Source organism: Poecilia latipinna, unplaced genomic scaffold (genome assembly GCF_001443285.1).
Source record: "Poecilia latipinna isolate Pla-1442-1.1 unplaced genomic scaffold, P_latipinna-1.0 Scaffold165, whole genome shotgun sequence".
Lineage (NCBI taxonomy): Eukaryota > Metazoa > Chordata > Actinopteri > Cyprinodontiformes > Poeciliidae > Poecilia > Poecilia latipinna.
This window is the reverse complement of record NW_015112781.1, coordinates 466,323-485,628: the sequence shown is the minus strand read 5'-3', so window position 1 is coordinate 485,628 and position 19,306 is coordinate 466,323. Positions and strand designations below refer to the sequence as shown.

Below are 19,306 nucleotides of genomic sequence, written 5' to 3'. Positions count from 1 at the left end.
AATAAAGTGTTACCAAATATTTTATCATAACAAAAAAATATGTGTGTGTTACTTTTTCCCCCCCCCCCCCCACCCTCCACAATGAACAGTTAGAATTAATTCATTTTTTTCTTTCTTTACAGCAATACAAAGTCCCAATTACTCACCTTGAGCATTAGAATTTTGGCTACTAAAAATATACTTCTGCCAATTAGATTCCATCAAACTTGCCGAATATAACATTCTCAATATTATGTCCAAGCCGGTCTTTGCAATTGTGATATTGCATATGGTGATGTTTTGATCGTAATTGATATATTGTGCAGCAGTGTATAAGACCAAAAAAAAAAAAGGCTGAGCACTAGCAGCCGTGCAGACAGACCTCAGGCTTAGATTTGAACTCACAACTTTGTTTCTATAAGGTGACAGTGTGAACAGCTCCACTAAGGTGCAGCCCGTCTCTGAGCATGATAACGGAAAGCTTAGTTGAAGGAAAAAGTGAAGAAGCAGTGAGAATAACCACAGCCCAAGTGGAGAAGGTCAGTGATCACAAAAAAGTTTGAAATGTATCCTTGTGTGACTAATATTTTTAACCTTATGCATTTAAGTAGTGACGCTAACGTCTCAGTGCAAAAACATTTTCAAGGAGATGTTTCAAGTGGACATCTTCTCACATCAACCGTTTCTGTCTAATGAAATATAAATGAACATAAAATACTCAGCATTTGTAGACAGACAGAATAAAGTGACCATCAGCTTACCTTTTCTTCATATTCATAAGTAGGACCTCTCTCAGATGTGGTGTAATCGTACTCATCCTCTGTACACACGAGGAACAGATAAAAAAAAAACAAAAACAAAACAGAAGCATAATAAGCTATGAGAAATGTTAAGATAAACAAATTGCTGTAATTAATGTAAAGTGCACAGTTCTGCGGTTAAATGATGCCGAACTGTAGCTCACCTTTCTTATTAGACTGTAAATCTAGGAGAAAAAGGCAGGAAGAGGGAAAAGAAGCATCATTAACAAGAGTAATGAGCGAGAAAGCAGACCATCATTTTACACGTCCTCACAAAATGAGGGAAGAGCTAAAGGACGTTAGATACGTGGGCGCATGCATGAGTAATGAGCGAGCGAGTACCAATGCGAGGAGGATAGGGGCGGTTCTGGAAGGCCCTCTCCTCCTCCTCTTCATCATCCTTCTCTTCCTCGCTCTCTGCCGGTACGAGCTCTTCGGTGGTCCGAGTCTCAGAGAAGGAAGTGGTCATGAGTTCACTGATGTCCCCTCGCTCCGCCTTGACAAGCTCCTCTGCAGGGATTGCACAAAAAGCACACATTATCAATGCTAATTTTCTGTTCTGTTGAAAGGCTTGAGCCTTTAATAATGCATTTGAACAAACCGTTGAAATGACTTTTTAAAACATGAACTGAACACACGAGTTTCAGCTCATTTATTCTAAACGCAGACTCAAATATATGAATACATTCACACTGGTGTCGCGTTTTACCGCCATCAACGAGCTCCCCGCAAACGTCTTGTGGGCTATTTCACAATTCATCAGGGGCGCTTTGTTAAAGTTAATTTTTTTATCGATTTGTTTCCTGGCAGAAGCACAGTCCACACTCTAGATAGCTTCGTGCTAGCTCGTTTATTCACCTTAAAGCTAGCCATATGTCCGTTTGGGATCGGCAAGGTTGGGAAAATGAGCATTGAGCTTTTAACCGTCTGACCTGAAGCTGACAGGAAGTGGAATCAGAATGTTTCATTGCAACCCAGGAAGAAAAACAGGCCCAGTGTGACATAAACCACGATGCTGCTGGAACAACAGCGCCACTGTTCACCAGAAGGAAACCCTCAGTGCCTTTAAGGTATTTAGAGAAGGCCAGACATAATAAAAAAACAAAACAAATAATATTACATATAAAGGATATACTATGCATTTTTATACCACTTATTTTTTATTTTTAAAGTTTTTTCTGGCTTTAGTGGCTTTTACTTGACGTTGGTCAGACAGGAATGTGGGTTGCGAGACGGGGAAGACAGGTCAACATGCCGGGACTCGAACCAGTGACGACTGCGTCGAGGAGTAAGGCCTCCGTTTATTTATTTTATTATATATAAACTGAAATAATCAGAGAAATGCTTCTCTGTAAAAACAAATGTGTATATGGATTTTTGTCCATTCATCCGTCCGTCCATCCATCCATCCATCCATCCATCCATCCATCCATCCATCCATCCATCCATCCAGGTTGAGACTTTCCGCCACCCAACAGAAATCAGAAAAACCACTGAAACAAAGAATCTGTCCTAAGGCAACGTTCACAATGACACTTTAGCAATGCATGGATGGATTATTAATAAAATTCAGTGAAAGTGAAATACAGATTCAGTTCAAACTGGACATCTATTATTGTAGAACAAGAGGTACAACCTGTCTGAGTGAGCCAAGGATTTTTTTTTTTCTTTTCATGTTCAGCGTATTAGCGTTGACATTTGTTCAAATAAAAGAAGCTCTTGGTGGTCTGTCTGGGTGTAAATGTGTTGTGAACTATCAGTACAGAAACTCCAGTTGGACGGCTGTGTGGTTGAGCTGTCAGTTTACCACAGATCTGATGCAAACTTAGAAGTTTGCTTAGAGAAGGTGGAAGGGCTGCTTTTGTTCGAGCTTTAAAAGCCTGTGCTGACAACTGAGCATGGCCTGTGTCAGAGCTCGCAATGAAGAATATTTGTTTGGGGGGTGGAGGGGGGGGGTTATTGGGTTGGTTTTTGATAGAAAAGGGGCGGCTACGTTGTTCTCTGTGACACAAGTTTTAACTCAGCCAGTGCTGACCGAGAGAGAGGCTCCTGCTCTTGTCGGCTTAAAATTTGCAGCTGCCTACATGGGTTAGGCTGCTTACCTTCTTCAGAAAATGTTTACGGTGAGACAGAACACTGATTGAAGTAATAAAGAAACAATGTCAGAAAAATGCTCAGAGGACTCAAGACTAGGCCTTCAAACCTAAAATCCCTGCAACTGCTCATCATTAATAGCACAATGATCAGCAGTTATTTTGCTGAAAGCGAATGAAATTTATATATATATATATATATAACATAATTTTATATGTAAAATTAGCAAGACAACTTCCAAATTATTCCAACTTTACCTAAAAACAACAACTAGATTATTGAAACTTGGCCACAAATCTTTGTTCCAGCAGGACAATGATCCCAGAAACACACTGAGTCTGGTTTTGGATAAAGCACAGTAAGATTAAAGAAAAAATAAGTTTAATGTGCTTCACATCTGGAAAGCAACAAATTTAAATAAAGTGAAGTATAGACATATCAGGTGTATGTCAGAAAGTTGTTGGCAGCTAACAGTGCGTTGCAGCTCAACTTGCTAGCCAGGAGACAAACCAAATATTGGTGGAAGCGTATTTACACATTTCAGTTTGTATATACATATATATATAGTTGTGACCTTTATAGAAATAAGACAAGAGTTCACAAGAAATCTCAATTTGAGCACCCGCATTACTGTCTAATTATTATCGGCATTCTTTCACTTCTACATTGAAAGAAACACTCTGATAAATTATTAAAAGATAAAAATATTATAACACTTATTCACATTGTAAGCGTATGTAATTTAAACATCTTCCTCACAAGGCTGACTGTAAAACCAAACGGTTCAGAAAAAAGCTGTTTGTCTTACGGATGTCACCGTGCAGCTCCTCAGCTAATGTTGGATCCTTGTAAAGCAGAGCAAGACTCTGGTTCATCCTCTCCTCAATAACATGGAGATGTGTGTAAACCTGCAGAATAAAAAAAAAAAAAAAATATATATATATATATATATATATATATATATATATATATATATATATATATATATATATATATATGATGTTAGCGAAGAAAACTGGGAAAAAAAAATGATCAAAAACTAGAACCAGTTTTCTCCATTTAGCTGCTTTTAAAGCCCGCAAAGATCTCACTTTAATGGAGTTGAGGCCGACAGATGTGAAATTTTTTGAACTTCTCTGAAGCACGCAAGCTCTTCGGCACAAACTGTTCTCCGAGTTTCACCGTCAGCAGAAAAGACACCTTGCCTCCTAAAGCCTCCCACCTGGAATTTCATCTGCTCAGCTTTCTGCGGGTCGACTGCCACGATGTGCTGGTAGTGCCTCAGAGTGTGTCTGCGGTCCTTCTGCTCTGCAGCCATGTAGCGTTTCAGAGCCTGCAGCACGCGCTCAGGCTGGAAGTTAAGAGAGAGAGAGAGAGAAAGGAAGGAAGCAATCAGGAAGACCCGGCACTGCGACATCAAGAAGCTCGTCCGCTCTCTGCCAGAAATGTGAAATCTTAAACCCACTTAGGATTATTACTCGGGTTTGCGCTGCATAAATCTCCATTTTCTGCCGTGGTATGCGCTCTGCGATGGATTTACCTGAGGGGGATCAGCTTGCACAGCTGTCAGGTAGTTCTCCAACGCCAGGCGGCGGTTGTTGTTGAGAATGACCTCGACTCTGGCGAGGTGAGTCTCCACCAGCCTCTGCCTCTCCCCGGCGACCTGTTCCTCCAACGTCTGCAGCACAGACTGGAAGTGCTGGAAGAGAGAACAAGAGTAAGCTGATAACCCGACGAACGGCTCGGGGAAATGTTCAGACTTAAACTCAGACGGAAGTATAAAAATGTCTACCTCGTTCAGGCCCTGCCGCTCTAGCTTTGGCAGGTTTTTGGACTGGTTGTCAGCCTCTGCCCACTCCTTCATTATCTGATCCATGGAACAACACAAATTCACATTATCTCTGTAAAATGGGCAAACTCAGTCTGGATGTGCCAGCTAAACAGAGTGCAGGATTTCCCCCAGCGTAAAGCCACCAGGCTTTACTTGTGGCCGCACCAGGCTTAGCACTGCTTATTACTTTCAGTTTTTTGTTTTTAAATCTTTGCATTTTTTTAAGACTTTATAGTTGGTGTTCAGATATTAATCTTCAATCTTCCAATAACACATAATTATCAAGTGATATTTTCAAATTTTCTGTCAACTTTAAACATTTTTTAACTCAAAAAACACGACGGGCCGCTGGACGAATGACCGCCGAGCGCCCCAACCACTGGGCTTAGCAGGTTTTCTGGGGGAAACCCTTGGAGTGGTAAATTGCACATCCACCAAATGTTAACTCGGTAAAACATATGTAAAATATTTAGACTTTTATTCAAGAAAGCGGTAAAAGGTGTGCAACAACCGCAGTTCCAAAAGCCATTAATTAAAATCACGGAAAGTATGTGTCATAAAATAAAATCTATATTTTTCCATCGCTTATTTGGTACCTGCACTTTCCCCAAAGTGGCTGGGGAACACACAGCATTTTTGAAAAGCGCGCAAACCATTGGACTTATTTTGTTTCTTTACAAACACAGTCTAAAGGTGTTTTGGAGTTTGGTGATGGTTAAACTAATGACCCATTGGGTAACATGAAGATGTTTTCAGCTTGACATTTAATGGGTTAAATGATAAACACAAAGTAGTGTAGAACTGCAAAGTGGTAAGAAAGTCATACGTTTCTCAAATTTTTTACTGATGCAAACTGTGAGGAATGCAAGGCAGCTTTTAATTAACATCTTGCAATGGACTGGACCGTTCTAACACATGAATGTGATTTGATTATTTGCTGTATGCTTAGGGTAACTGCCCCGCTAGAAAATGAACCTAAACAGATTTATTCCAGGACTGTTCCTGTGTCTCATTTTCTCAACAACTACGAACGTCTATTGCTGCTAGAGGAAACAATTCCCACACCATGTTTGACTGTGAGAAGGTTGTCTTCAGGGTCATGTGAATGATTTATTTTTCACCACAAGTACAGCCTCTAAATAGTGTGTTTGGGTGTATGTAGGCCAAAGAGTTCAAGTTTGGTCAGGGGCCTTTTCATGTGTTTTCTGTGTCCCGCATGCAACGTGTGGCAAACTATGAACTCTGGTTTGCTTCTTGCCACACAGAAAGGCCAGATTTGTAGAACACACTGCTAAGAGTTGTGCGGTCAACAGCACTGCCATGTGAGTTATGGGGTCTCTTGGCCTCTTGGCTACTTCTCTGATTAATTCCCAACTTGACAAAAAAAAAATGTGCAGAGGGGACCGAAAAGCCTCAGCGGCTCGGCAAACGCCAACAGACTCTCGTTTGTTAATTTAATGGAAAAACAAGAGCAAACGTCTGTCAAAACGAGCCCGACGTGCGGCTTCCCCACTCCCCGCCCTGTGAAATTCACCTCATTAATGCGCTTCATCCTGCGCTCCTCCAGGTCGGTCTTGGCACGTAGGAAGTTGGCGTGCTCCGTGTCGTCCACAGGCTTCTCAAAGTAAACATCAACCCCATCCGTGGGGCGAGTTGTGGTGACTGAATGGGAACAACAGGAAGCTGATTGTTAATGGCGGCATAAGCACGGCAACAATCGCCCCATGAATAAATGGATAGTCTAAGCACATTCATTAGACAGTCCATCATCTGAGCACCATCATTCTAAAAATGCAGTTTACTAATGAGGAAAGCGATGAGATATGGTTTCTTCTAGCTCGCTTCTGATGTGCAATGGAGAAGCTTTAACTCTTTCTTTTTCTATAACGAGGCCTAAGCCGAGTGGTAACACAGACTGAGAGCTTTTGCTTTCACTCTTAGATTAAATTTGAATCTTAGCAAAAGGATAACTGTTTATCCCCTTAAAATAACACAAAGCAACACAACAGTCCGCCTGCGGGTATTTCACTCGCCACTTTCTGTGCAGCCCCGAGCAGCCAGTATCATTTAATATCGATCTACCATCCTGAAATCGTTCTGATCGGAACTTTCATGTGCCGTGGTTAGCTTCTGTATTTACTGTGCACACACACACAAGCATGAACTCTGCTGTGGCCTTGCTGTGGTTGTGAATGTACGTTATGCACCAGATTAAAGTGAAACACTTTCACATGAACATTTGTTGAGGTGAAGGGGGTTAGAAAATACTGATGGGAAGTTGAACTGGAAGGAAATGGAGCTCCAGTTGTACATGTAGCATGCAGCAATGCATACATGCACTGTAGTATGCGGTGATATGTTTCGGATCTGTGACTGCGAGGGATGACGTGTTCAGTAGGAGTGGCGCCGAGGGCCATTTTCCACAACTGCTGCTTATGCGGCTGCATTTGTTTCGGAAAAAACGAGTCACTTACAGCTGTCTCCCCTGACCAGAGGGGCAGAGGTGGTGGGTTTGTGGCTTTTGTCGTTGTAAAACGAGTCCAAGTAGTCGGACGTCTGGTAAGGACCCAACTCAAAAGGGTATTCGTACTCCTCCCGGTCCTTCACAGCCGCTGTCTCTTCTTCTTCGTCTTCTTCTTCTTCCTCCTCTTCTTCTGCCTCGTCCTCATTGACGTCGTCTTCCTCTTCTTCCTCCTCTTCCTCCTCATCTATCACTTCGTCGTCCTCGTCCTCCATGTCGACCTCGTCCAGGTCCGTTTCCGGAGAGGGGCTCGGAGTGGGGACCATCGCCTTGGCGCTGTGGAAAATAGTTAGTTTTTAAGATGGGGGCTAGTTTCTGAAATAGCGGCCTTCGAAGGGTTCGGCGGAGTCGTCTTACACTGAGTTGAGTTTTCCGGCTGTCTGGGACGCGAGCGTCTGAGGCACATCCTTTTCCTCTGTCTCTCCTTTTCCGTTTGAGCTGCTCCGGCCCGGACAGCAGACATATTCGACGCCTCGGAAGTGGTCTCCGCATGGCAGCAGCATCCCGTAGCTGTGGAGCTCGAGATTCTCAGCGGTGCATTCCTGACACAAGGGAAGACAGAGGAGGGAGTCTAATTTAGGGTGTTATTTATAGGATGCTGAGTCAATACTCTGATAAAAGATAAAAAAAAAAAAAAAACAGTACTGAGGTATTAAATAGTGTCTTTTATTTCCTGCAGAAGTGTTTAAACTCCCTGCACTTTTTCACACTTTAGTCACATAGAAGTACCTCAGTGTATTTTAATGGGATTTTATACGACAAGCCCACACAATGACGCAAGTAATTGTAAAGGGAAAAAGAAAATGATTTTCACTTTTTATTACACGTAAAATCTGAAAAGTGTGGCACGCATTTGTACGCATTCCCTTTTACTCCAATACCCCTCGACTAAAACCTACAGCAGACTTTCTGAATGTTAAGCCAACAATAAAACAAATGTCTTTTCCAGCAGCCATTGTGCGGGGCATATGGCAGTAGACCGGTTGACCAAATGTGCTGGACCTACATTCGGGTTGCTATGTGAGGGGCTGGGCTCGGCTGGGGTTGCTAGGCAACGATACAGAGTGACTTAACAATGAGAAGGTTTTGGAAACAGCTCTTTTTCCAGACACTAAAAAAAGATCGCCTCATTGCCACAAAATGGCTGGGTGTTTCTTAAAGCATTCAGGCTGGGGTTTTTTTGAAGCAGCTGATACCCAAATTGAAGTATAATACGCAAAATGTGAATTTTGCCCAAAATAGTTTGCTTTAAAATACTCTTCTTTGTGAGTGAAGTTGCTTAAAGCCAATGCAATGATATATTGAGCTAAATACAGCTGAATTGTGAAACAAAAACTGCAGGAGGCTGCAAAACACTTGAGATTCAGGTGGAGGTTCACCTTCCAGCCTTAACAGACTCTCACAGCTTCAATGGAATCGTTTAGATCAAAGGATGCTCATGTGGAAGAAAGGCCCAGTCAAAGTCAAGAACTAAATCAAATTTAAAATCTGGGGCAAGACCTGAAAATTGATGTTCACTGATGCTCTCTATCCATGCTAATTGTGCTTAAGCTTTTTTTTTTTTCCTTTTTTTCTAAATTGCCAAAAGTTTCAGTTTCTAGATGTGCAAGGCTGGTATCGACAAACCCCAAAGAACTCAGAGCTTCAATCAAAGCCAAAGCTGAGTACAAACACTTACCACACTTAAGATTTTTTTTTTTATCAGTAAAATATTTAGCAAACTATGTAAAGTAATTTAAAAATACTGAAGGTGTCTAAGAGGGAGTGTTAACTTTATGCTTTGCGGTGCTGCTCACAGCTTCACGGCTTGGAGTGGTAAAGGTTTTCGATCTGCGTTGATTGGAAGAGACATTTTAAACCCACACAAATGTTAAAAAAAGAAGAAAAAAAAGAGAGAGAGAGAAATCAACCTCACTAGTTTTAAAACTTTCCACTTCAACCCTAATAGTCCAAGCTTGACTAAAACATAACTTGTTCTCACCTCCTTGGCAATGTTGTGCCAGTAGACATAACTCTCACAGATGTTCATCTGCTCCTGGTGGAGGAAACGACATCTGTCGGGCACCAGCAGGGACTCGCTTACATATTCGCCTTCTGCAGCAAAAAGAATGTGAGCTAGAATTAAAGCGGCAATTTAAAAAAGATTTATTAAAGGCTTGTTCTGACCAAAATGAATGTAAAATGTTATGTAGCTGTCATGAAAGTAAGGCCACAAATGCAGGTAATTTTGTATTAATACAACACATTGATTAATGCATATATTAATTATATAATTTAGCATTTCACATGCTGCTTTAGACTTACAAAAAAGAAAAGAACTAACTGAACGGCCCTTACAGTGGAAATCAAAAGTGCTGCCGAGACGTCAGTTGCTTAACCATTGTTAGCTTATCTGGCCCCCTGGTGGCTTTTAGGAGAGAAGGCATCTGAAGCAGAACGATACATGCAACCTTGAATTCTAACTAAATTTATAAAACTGCTCCAAAGACTATTAAAAAGCACAGGGTTTCCAACTGAGCCGCGTGGTATGTCATGCTGTTTTTGGCCAACATACCAAATTACGTCTGCTTTGTTTCACGATCTATAACACCGGAACTTCTACGGTTTGGACTAGTTCATCCAGCAGTACACACACACACACACACACACACACACACACACACACATTCTTCACAACTACTGTTTGTGTGTGATATTATTGTCACAGCTTTGTTTGTCATACAAACATGGGTTTCCATGGCAAAACCCTGATCTAAATTAAATAAATAAATAACTCTAATTGGTCTTTTGGTCAGAAAGACAGTGAAATGGGTCTACCTGAAAACAAAAATCAGTAAAAGAAACTAAGGAAAAAACAAAACAACTTTATTTGCCAGGAATAGGGGATTAAGTCTGGAAACTCAAACAGTTGTCCATACGTAGTTATGTTTTTAGTTGCCCACATTAGGAAAACAATTAAATTAACAATTAAATGCAATCCTTTCCCAGGATTGCATTTACTTTGTGTCAAATTTCTTGCTCGTCCGGGCGCAGTGGTTACATCAGGCCACTGATAACCAAAAAAAATAAAAAATAAAGAAATAAAATAAAATCAAATCATGATTCCTTCTTACCCACACAGCGGTAGGGCAGGACGATCAAGGGGCGCGTCTGACAGTGGTCCAACCCTTTCTTGCACCAGGCCTGGATGGTTACGGGTCTTTTAGACTCCTCTATGTGTGAGATTGGAAGCACTGGGTACATCTGGACGGTACGGGTGCATGCAGAGACGCCAAAGACACAGAAACAGATTGGTAGGTGGACAGAACAAGGGGTGCCAGGGGGGAGGTGGGGAGGGCAAGGAAACATTTTTAAAGTAAGGGATAAAAAATCATTTCCAGGATCAGAGGAGAAGGACAAAACTGACAGGGGAAACAGTCATGCAGCAGATTGCATAAATATACGACAGCGCTTTGTGTTGAACGGCATCAGAAACACCTCCCTAGGAGTATATTACAATAAATATTTCAGCACATTCCATTTTACATGTATTTTCACTTAAATGTAGCTCAACGGTTTGGAACACAGGCTTACATTGTCGCTTAATAGCAGCAGGTATGTAAATAGCTCAGTCTAGATGCAGGCTTTAATGCTATCTGCTTGAATGCAAAAGGATAAAAGCAAAGCTTCGTGTAAAAGGCACTGCAGATGCATTATGTCTCAGATAATCACATTAGAGGCCTTTCAGCTCTAAGGATGCCATCTGTAGAGGACGTGTCTGTTTTGGCCTCCAGGTGGCGTCTGGGACCCTTTGCTGCCCTGGTTTGAATTGACATTCTTACAGGAGGATTGTTTCAGGAGCACGAGTGCCATTGAAAACACACGGGTATAGTAAAAAGTAACAAGAAGAGGAGAGGAGGATGGTGGCGCATTGGTGAAATACTGTAATATTTCAGCAGACCGCCATCTCTTTACTATATATAGTTAATATATAGATTTTAAGGGGGAGGTTTTAGACAAACCAAAAGAGGAAAAATGTAACCAGTTGTGTGACATAATAAAAAAATGCTGTTATTTAATCTTTCATGTTCAGATCCCCTTACCTCCTGACAGTATGACAGGATTTCGTTGGGATCTTTGAAGCAGCCCTGGCGGCCCTGAGGGTCCGGCTCCCACTGCCCGGTCTTTAAGTTCATGTGCATGAGCTGTCGGCCACAGAACATGGCGATCTGTGGCTCCGCCAGCTGGGGACCCGGCCCATTCACCTCGGTCATGGCAAAAGCCTGGAGAGCAGAGGGAAAGAGAAGAGAGAGAGAAGTTGACACCAGAGCACTGTGGCGGACATTACAGGATATGTAGCTTGTTCGGGGGTAGACAGTTCTAGCTCTAACTGCAAATAGAAAAAGCCTGAGTGGAAGGCTGAGAAGAGGTGGAAGATCGAAAAAGCAGGTTGGGATAATGTACAGGAGAATCGACTGTGGAGGCGTTAAAAAGGAGAGCAGCAATTCTGCAATCTAAAAACCGACAAAAACTGGTCAGTGCATCCTCTGGGAAACAGCCAATCAAAAAAATAAAATAAATAAAAAATTAAACATTTGTAATTTTTCCACTAAATGAAAGAATCATCCTAATTATTGGGATGCACTGACAACAACACTAAAAGTTAGCTAGTTTTGTGACCATTATGCTTAAAATGAAATCTAGTTCGATCAACAATGGCTTAATAGCTTCTTTAATCTCTCTACATACATAAAAACAAAATATTTTGTTGGCAAAAGAAAATGTGTTCATTACATAAAACCTTTCTGGGCTCTAATCCAACTCTCCATCTTCATAAGGTATCGTCTCCTGATGATGGTGGCGCTTAGTGTTGTTATGAGAGCGTGCAGACTGCCCTAACAAAACTTATTATTTTCAAGTCTGGAGACTGGCTGTGTGGATGTGTTTACATAAAGCACAGTTATAATCTCAAAACTCGGATCTTTTTCTGATCATCGAATGCAACACACTAAGAGCTACCAGTTCTCACAATGGTTTTTGAGTGACAAAAGACTAAAAGCTGGCAGTTTTATCAGTGAGCATGAAGTTTAACATGAAGAAAAACGTTCAGAGATGGATGAAGCTATTCAAAAAGAGATTATGTTATATAATTTCTTGATGCATGTTTGCAGTACATTCAGACTGTGGGAGAGAGCAGATAACAGGAAGGCTTAGTGAAGCACAGCAAAGTTGCTCCAGTTCATCCTTTTGAGTCCTTCAGCATCTGTCAGTCATGGACATTTGGAAATGTCAGTGGATTTTAGGAAATCTAAGATTTAAGGTAAGTATCTATGCATAACAGTGCTAATCAATGGCAAAAACAAATAAAAAATTAAACCAGAATTAAAAACAGAGATGTTGACAGGGGTTTAATTAATTATTATTATTTTTTATTTTTTAGCTTGATTGGTCTTGATCAGCGATTAGCAGGTCAGAAACTCAGAACTCATATCAGTGTCCAATCAGTAAATGGTGCAGATGCACTTTAAAGCTCTGCTCCCATCCACCCCTTCGGCCTGATTTCCTTCCCTGGCCTTGTAGAAAGCTGGTATTGATCCTAGGAGATGTTGCCTTTGCCTGGGGGAGGGCTCAGGGGAGCCCACACAGAGGAACAAACACCGGCTAGGTCTGGGAGTCAGGTGTTAATACAAGCTCATTGACCGACGCGCCACTTCACTACATTAACACACAGTGCAGAGACAGAGGGAGCCAGGGGAGGAATAAAGGAAGGGAGGGGCCCGGCGGCTCTTTAAACACAACACACAAGGACTTGCTCTTCGCCAACAGACAAAACCGTTTCCATAGAGCCCTTAGGCATCATGACAATAAGACATATTCCATGTTTCTTTTGATGCAAAGAATACATGTCAAACAAAAAAAACACATTTGGGAATATCGGGGTGAGTTTCTGTGGTTACAGCAGGATTCATGTTGGAGAGCACGTTACATTGTTAACCGTCCAACCCTGAAATTTACCCCCAAAAAAAAAAAAAAAAAAAAAAAAAAGCCATCCCCGTATCGCCTGGAGCCGGCGTTTGGCTCGTGTCCTTTTCATCTGCGCTGACAGACAGCCAGATAGACCTACTGACGACAGACGAGACGAGCGACGCGGTGCCAATTAGAAGCAAGCATCCCGCAGGGAAGAAATCTGGGAGAAGAAGTAGGGGAGAGTGACGTGTGATCAAAGGAAAAGCCCTGCTTGGGCCGAACAGAGCTAAAGTGTTTGAAGTCCTAATTAAAATTTATACGGGATAAAATAAATATTCAAAACCCTGCGAGTAAATGTACAATAAATACAATAAGCCCTCAGCAGTCTGTGCATTCTAATTAAACTAAAAGGAGTTTGTGTTTCTGCATGCCTTAGCAGATTTTTCCGTTTGTAAACTACGGATCTGCTTTAAAACAAACAAACAAAAAAAAACGTTCCACCGTTTCCAAAAGCACGTCGAGGATTTTGGGGTTTAAGGTTGCATATCGCTTTTGTCACACTTACAAAGGCGGATGTTTGCAATGTTTTTGTTGATTTCATTTTTTTTTTTTTGAACTCCTAGCAGGGTTGCAAGCTGTACAGCAAAGTTTACTTCCTCTGCTTTGAAAAAGAAAAATGACTTTTGTCCCCTGCATGTTCTTCTATCCTCCTGCTGTTTTTAAGCTACGCCATCTTTCATCCATTCTGCAGCTCCAGGCTTGTGGCTAGTTTTGTTATTTTTCAGTAATTTATGACCCCCAGTGTTCTCGAGTCAAAATCACTGCCTAAAAGAAGCACACCATCAAAAAAAACAAACAAAAAAAAAAAACAAACCAGCTCATAAAAACATGTGTAGATATATAAAACGGTCAGTTACAGGTGGATGGTGATTAAAATCAGCACCTAAAAAAAAAAAAGTTGCACATACAGTATGAACAAAATAAAATGTCCTGGTTTTACAGTATTAATGCAATGTTAAGGGAAGTCTACAATACGATTTTTATTTAAATAGCAAGAGAAGTAATTGCTAAAATAATGTAACATATTGATTTCTGAAAATTTCTTTACTTCTGTTTGGACTTTGACAAGAAAAACCATTACAAATCATGTTGCTCCCTTAGTTTACACGCTGCCATTGTCACCGTGTTTTGTGAATGGGAATCTTTCCATACTGTTCAATTTTGATTTTTAAATCCTTAGTTTATCTTGTGATCGGTGACCGGCTCATGCTCGGTGTTTACATTCCAAAGATATCTGCATACAGTAACTGAATGCGTGCAAAGCCACACAAATGAATTTATTGATTTAAATCATAACAGAAAACATAAAATATATGTAGTCACTTGCTTTTTCAACCCTTGTTTACTCAAAGTAATGTTTTTGCACAGCTTCTGTTTTAAATTCATAAATTCAGGCTGTATTATCTTCACTTTCTAACATGATCACGTGGTTAAAATGGTTTCCTATTCGTGCTACGAGGTTAATGCCAATGGTTGCTCACCAGTTTTACATTTGCCATCAGTTTCTCGGCCTACATGGCTAGCCTGGGGTTTGCTGATCGCCGTTGCGTTACGCTGCATATTTGTTCAGCTCCTTGTCTTGTTTATTGGAGTACTCAGTCACAGCCGCGTCTCCAGCGTGTTCTGCATCTGGGTCATCTTCGTCATTCGCACCGATTCTTGACAGATTGGGTTTGTTATTGGCTTGGTTGAATTGGATCTCCGGGCCACACGCTGAATTGAAACATGAGCACAGTGTGCTGTCTGCGTCTATCACGCATTACACAATGTTCAATATTTCATGACCAGAGGAAGATTTTTGCTCCATTTTGCTTGTGTGACACAATGTAATCAACTTTCTTGTTAATTTGTGGATGACTGATTGCTTTGGGGAAAAATCTATATATATATATTATATATTTCTAAAAGAAGCGTAAAACACTTTTAGATGTTTTCCTTCCGTTTCCATTAAGTTCGTACTGCAGGTAACGCATCGGGTTGGAAGGCAGAGATACGATCGTGCCACCTCTTAGCCATATACATTTTTGTCATCTTCTCCTTTGAGCTTAATTCTGCATTCAGAAAGCACAACCATAATGTAGACCTTTTATCACCACATGCCTCAAAATGCAAAATTAAAATTACTGTTTTCAATTATTTAATTGTGCTGTTTTTCCTTTTTTTTATTTTTATTTTTTTAGGACAGACATGGGATGACGCTGCTCAAATCGTCGGCCCTGCTGAGCCAGTTCCTCCACAGACGTACCTCTGCATCAGAAAAGGTCAGTGCCACAAAGACAAATAAATAAAAAAAATAAATAAACGAACTTCCTGATATCTGAGAAGATAACACGGCAGCTCCAGCTCTCTCATTCTGCCAGCTCTCCACTACTGCACTTGCAGAAAATCAATGCGAAGCGACTGCAACTGTATCGCCACCTTTCTCCTGAATCAATAGCGGTCCATCAGGAGCCCGAGACCCAGACCTCCAGCCCAGTTCTGCGAGGCTAGACTGGAGGTCTCAAGCCAGATTGAGAATGAGATTATAGCTGCCCCATGTTGTGATCACCTCTGATAACACAGTATCTAATAGAAAATACTTTAGCTCAGTGATGGGCGATGTGGCGTCTGGGAACCTTTGCTTTAGATTGTAAGTAGTCGTAGGATTGAAATGTATTTTGTTAAATTTTGAAATACATTTCAAATAAGGCAAAAAAAAGTCCAGCTGTGAATGGAGAACCCAAACTAGAAACAAAGAAAAACACAAGGCTCAGGATGCACAGGTCAGGATTTTGCGGCCAATTTCCGACCTCTGTTTTTCTGAAGCCGATTTTCATTTCATTTCTAGGTTTTACATTTTTAAGTTTTAAGAACTAAAAATATGATGTTTTGAATGATGTAGATGCACACACAGCCACACTGAGACTGCACTAATTAATTCATTAAAATTAAAGTGAATATTGTTTTCCTCACACATAAGTGATATAATGGTTGTGATAATAAAAGAAGATTTTTTTTAAATTTCAACCAGTCATTAAATAAATGAGGAGCAGAAGGAGCCTCACACTGCTGTATGACAGTGTTGACATCATAAAACAGCATTCTTGCTAGTATTTTAAAACAGGCAAAAATAAACTCTGATATTAGCAATTAGTGCAGTCATGTAATTTTGCTGAACTCTGTTCAAACGTCCTGGGATCTTCTGAATGTTTTACTCTCTGTTATTCTCTCACATCTTGAATGAACCAAATACTGTTGATGTGGAAGAGAAATGACATTTTTCCTTCTTGAGTGTCTTCTTGCACCTCTGTGCTTCGGCTGAGCTCAATCTAAAAAGGTAAGTATAGTAATGAAAACAGCTTCATGCCTTCTTCATTCAGAGCGCCGTAGAGTGTCGGTTCACTGATCAGAAAACGTTACATTTTCTAGCTTCTGACAAACCATTAATTCTGGTTAACGATTTCTCTGAACATCTCTAACTAAACGTCTTCATAACTTGTGAAAAACAAAACTTTCCCCACGGGAGGTTTTTAATTGAAAATACCAAAGTTAACAGAAGAAAAATCTAGAAGTGTGCTCCTTGAGCATGTGTGAACAAACTCACCTGTACAGCCAATCTCCACACTTTAAAAAAAAAAAAAGAGTTGGGCACAAAAACTGGAGTTTGACTGAGACGTTTGCACACTTTCAAACACCACAGCATCAAGGGCAGAAGCTACCTGGCAGAGACAGAGTTGGATTTGCGCCCAGAAAATTTTTTATGAGAATCACACTTTTATCTTCAGCGGGGAAATGATGCATTTGTTGTTTTCTATGTCTGTGTGTCTGAGGAGGGATTAAATAAAACCATCAAGCCAATCACTTGTCAACATGGACGGTGGGATGGAGCATGGGCAAAGGTGGAACCCGAAAAATTAAAATCTCTGAACTTGGAATACTTGACACAGAATTTGACATGTTTTATAAATTATCACTGCCGTTGAATTATTTGGATCAAGACATGTCTAAAACTACAGTGTGAAAGGGTGAGAAAATATTAATGTGATTCTTTTTGGTTAGATCATGTGCATGTAAATAGTGTTTTTTTTGTGTGTTTTTTTTTTGCAATGGACAGGACCTGTACACATCTCTGGAGTGTACAGTCACCATGCACAGAAGAGGCTGGGGCTACTACAGTGGTGCTGCCCAACAATCTTGTGCTCCACAGATCATGCCGTAGTGCTGATGAGGCTGAATAGGCTGACAGCTCAGTACCCTGACAGCTCCCACTGCAGGGAAGACTGCATCATTAATAACAACCCGGTGATATATGGGGAGACACATCGATTGGATTTCAACCTCCTCAACCTTTTCTTTGCCTTCCTCAGTTCCCCTGTTTCTCTGCTAGGCTCCTCAAGATGCACCACTGACTAATCCTCTGCTCGACGATGACAAAATCACTCCGCACCAGTCATTATGGAGCAGATGGTTCATACCCAAAGACGGCCGCCGGCATTTTTACAGATATTCGTCTTGTCGAGGAAACGATGCTGCCACGCTGAGCGTTAAAGAAAAGCAAAGCGGTGCGATCTGCCGCAAGCTGAACGTAAATGTTCCCGTCAGTCAGAATTGAGTTTGGGTCAGGGAGCTACATTTGCATGTTCCACCAGCATCTATCTTCCTGTGCTAATTAAATTTTCAGCACCTGTTCCTCCCTTATGTTGCAGTATGACTTCATCCTCTGTAATGATGCAATCTATCGGCCCTGGCGAGCAAGCCAAGAGCAAAGGATTCAGAGCAGGGGAGCCCACCCATCATTTGTCACATTTTACAAGCTGCTGCCGGGCTGTATGTTGAAGAACTGAGGCACATGGTCCAAGCAGATGCAGTGTGTTTACGTGCCGATGTGCTGGCAGCAACACTTCGTTTGTACAGTCGCAGTCACACAGGAGGTTCCGTCTCACCAATATCATGCAAATTTGTGCAGTTTGGTTAAATATTTTTATGTTTATTATCTTCAGATTTTTATTTTTTGCATTCTTATGTGTTTTTATTTGTTTGACTGCCACTTGCACTATCAGCGCAGCATTGAATGACATAGAGCAGCGCAGCATCGTCTCTATGCTTTGCTACGAAGTACTTATTTTTACTGACATAATTATTTAGTTTTGGCCTACAAAAACAAAAACAAAAAACAAATTCTTAACATAAGAGATATGTTTTCAAAATATACAAGTATATAAACAAAAAAAAATTAAAAAGTTACTGTAAATGTTCTAGGGGAAGAAATACTTTTTTTTTTACTCAAGAGAGAAAAAAAACCCTCAAAACACTTTATTGACACATTATTGAAATCACCACACGGCTTTGTATGTTCAATGTTCAATGGGGTAAAAAAAGTGGTCTTACTTGTATGTTTTCTATTTTATCTTAAAACAGGATTATGTTTGGTCTTTGCTTGAAATTAAAATACTTTCTTTAACACAAATAAATGCAAAAAAAATTAAAAAATAGAGCCATCGACGTGAACTTACACATTAATAAATAACTGAGTGTAGAATTGGGTGTACTTGTTCTTTTTCTAACCATACAAAACAAAAAGGTAAGTATAAAAGAACCGATCTGTTCTGGGCAGATATGCAGCAGGAGTTTGGAAAATAAATGTCACATTTTGTAACAGACCAGAGTCTAATACTCAAGTAAACTGATCAGCTCCTGATTTTTAATAGAGCCTTACACATATTTAATGGTATCATTTCAAAAACCTTCACAAATCAACAAGCCTTTGCTATATACTATACACTCCACACACACACATCCTTCTTGAACCCTTTGTGTGTTTTTGTAGCACAGATGGCTGAATAGTGGGTGTCTTCCTGCTCGTGAGTCCCTCCTTCTCTCTTCCTCTCGCTCTTTTTCATCCTGTCCCTCCTCTGCCTCCTCCCAAGGCTGAACTCGATCCCTCGTCCATCGCTTCCCTCTGTATCCCATCCCCATCTCCCTGCCCTTCTCTCTAACAGCTTTAACACAATGCGCGACACTCTTCTGCACGGCCTTCTTTCCGAGATTGCTGCTAAATGGAATTAGAATTAGGGGCATACATCACTGTAATCACGC

At 40.8% G+C, this 19,306-nt stretch overlaps 1 protein-coding gene and 1 long non-coding RNA gene across 3 annotated transcripts in view; one reads left to right on the top strand and one right to left on the bottom strand.

Annotated features, from left to right (window-relative positions):
- The window catches only part of aplp1 (amyloid beta (A4) precursor-like protein 1), a 45,547-nt gene that overhangs the window by 6,072 nt on the left and 20,169 nt on the right, over positions 1-19,306 (bottom strand). For both annotated transcript variants that reach the window (XM_015029856.1, XM_015029857.1), the window contains exons 2-14: positions 11,308-11,487; positions 10,339-10,468; positions 9,207-9,319; positions 7,583-7,767; positions 7,179-7,501; positions 6,239-6,366; positions 4,666-4,740; positions 4,414-4,572; positions 4,096-4,224; positions 3,682-3,781; positions 1,122-1,289; positions 944-964; positions 741-799 (exon numbers count right to left, since the gene is read on the bottom strand). In XM_015029856.1, the coding sequence (XP_014885342.1) occupies positions 741-799; positions 944-964; positions 1,122-1,289; positions 3,682-3,781; positions 4,096-4,224; positions 4,414-4,572; positions 4,666-4,740; positions 6,239-6,366; positions 7,179-7,501; positions 7,583-7,767; positions 9,207-9,319; positions 10,339-10,468; positions 11,308-11,487 (1,770 nt within the window). The remainder of the gene's footprint in view (positions 1-740; positions 800-943; positions 965-1,121; positions 1,290-3,681; positions 3,782-4,095; positions 4,225-4,413; positions 4,573-4,665; positions 4,741-6,238; positions 6,367-7,178; positions 7,502-7,582; positions 7,768-9,206; positions 9,320-10,338; positions 10,469-11,307; positions 11,488-19,306) is intronic.
- On the top strand, positions 14,325-18,390 carry LOC106945872 (uncharacterized). Its single transcript, XR_001424649.1, has 3 exons — positions 14,325-14,902; positions 15,417-15,492; positions 17,418-18,390. It is a non-coding gene; the product is annotated as an uncharacterized LOC106945872 (long non-coding RNA).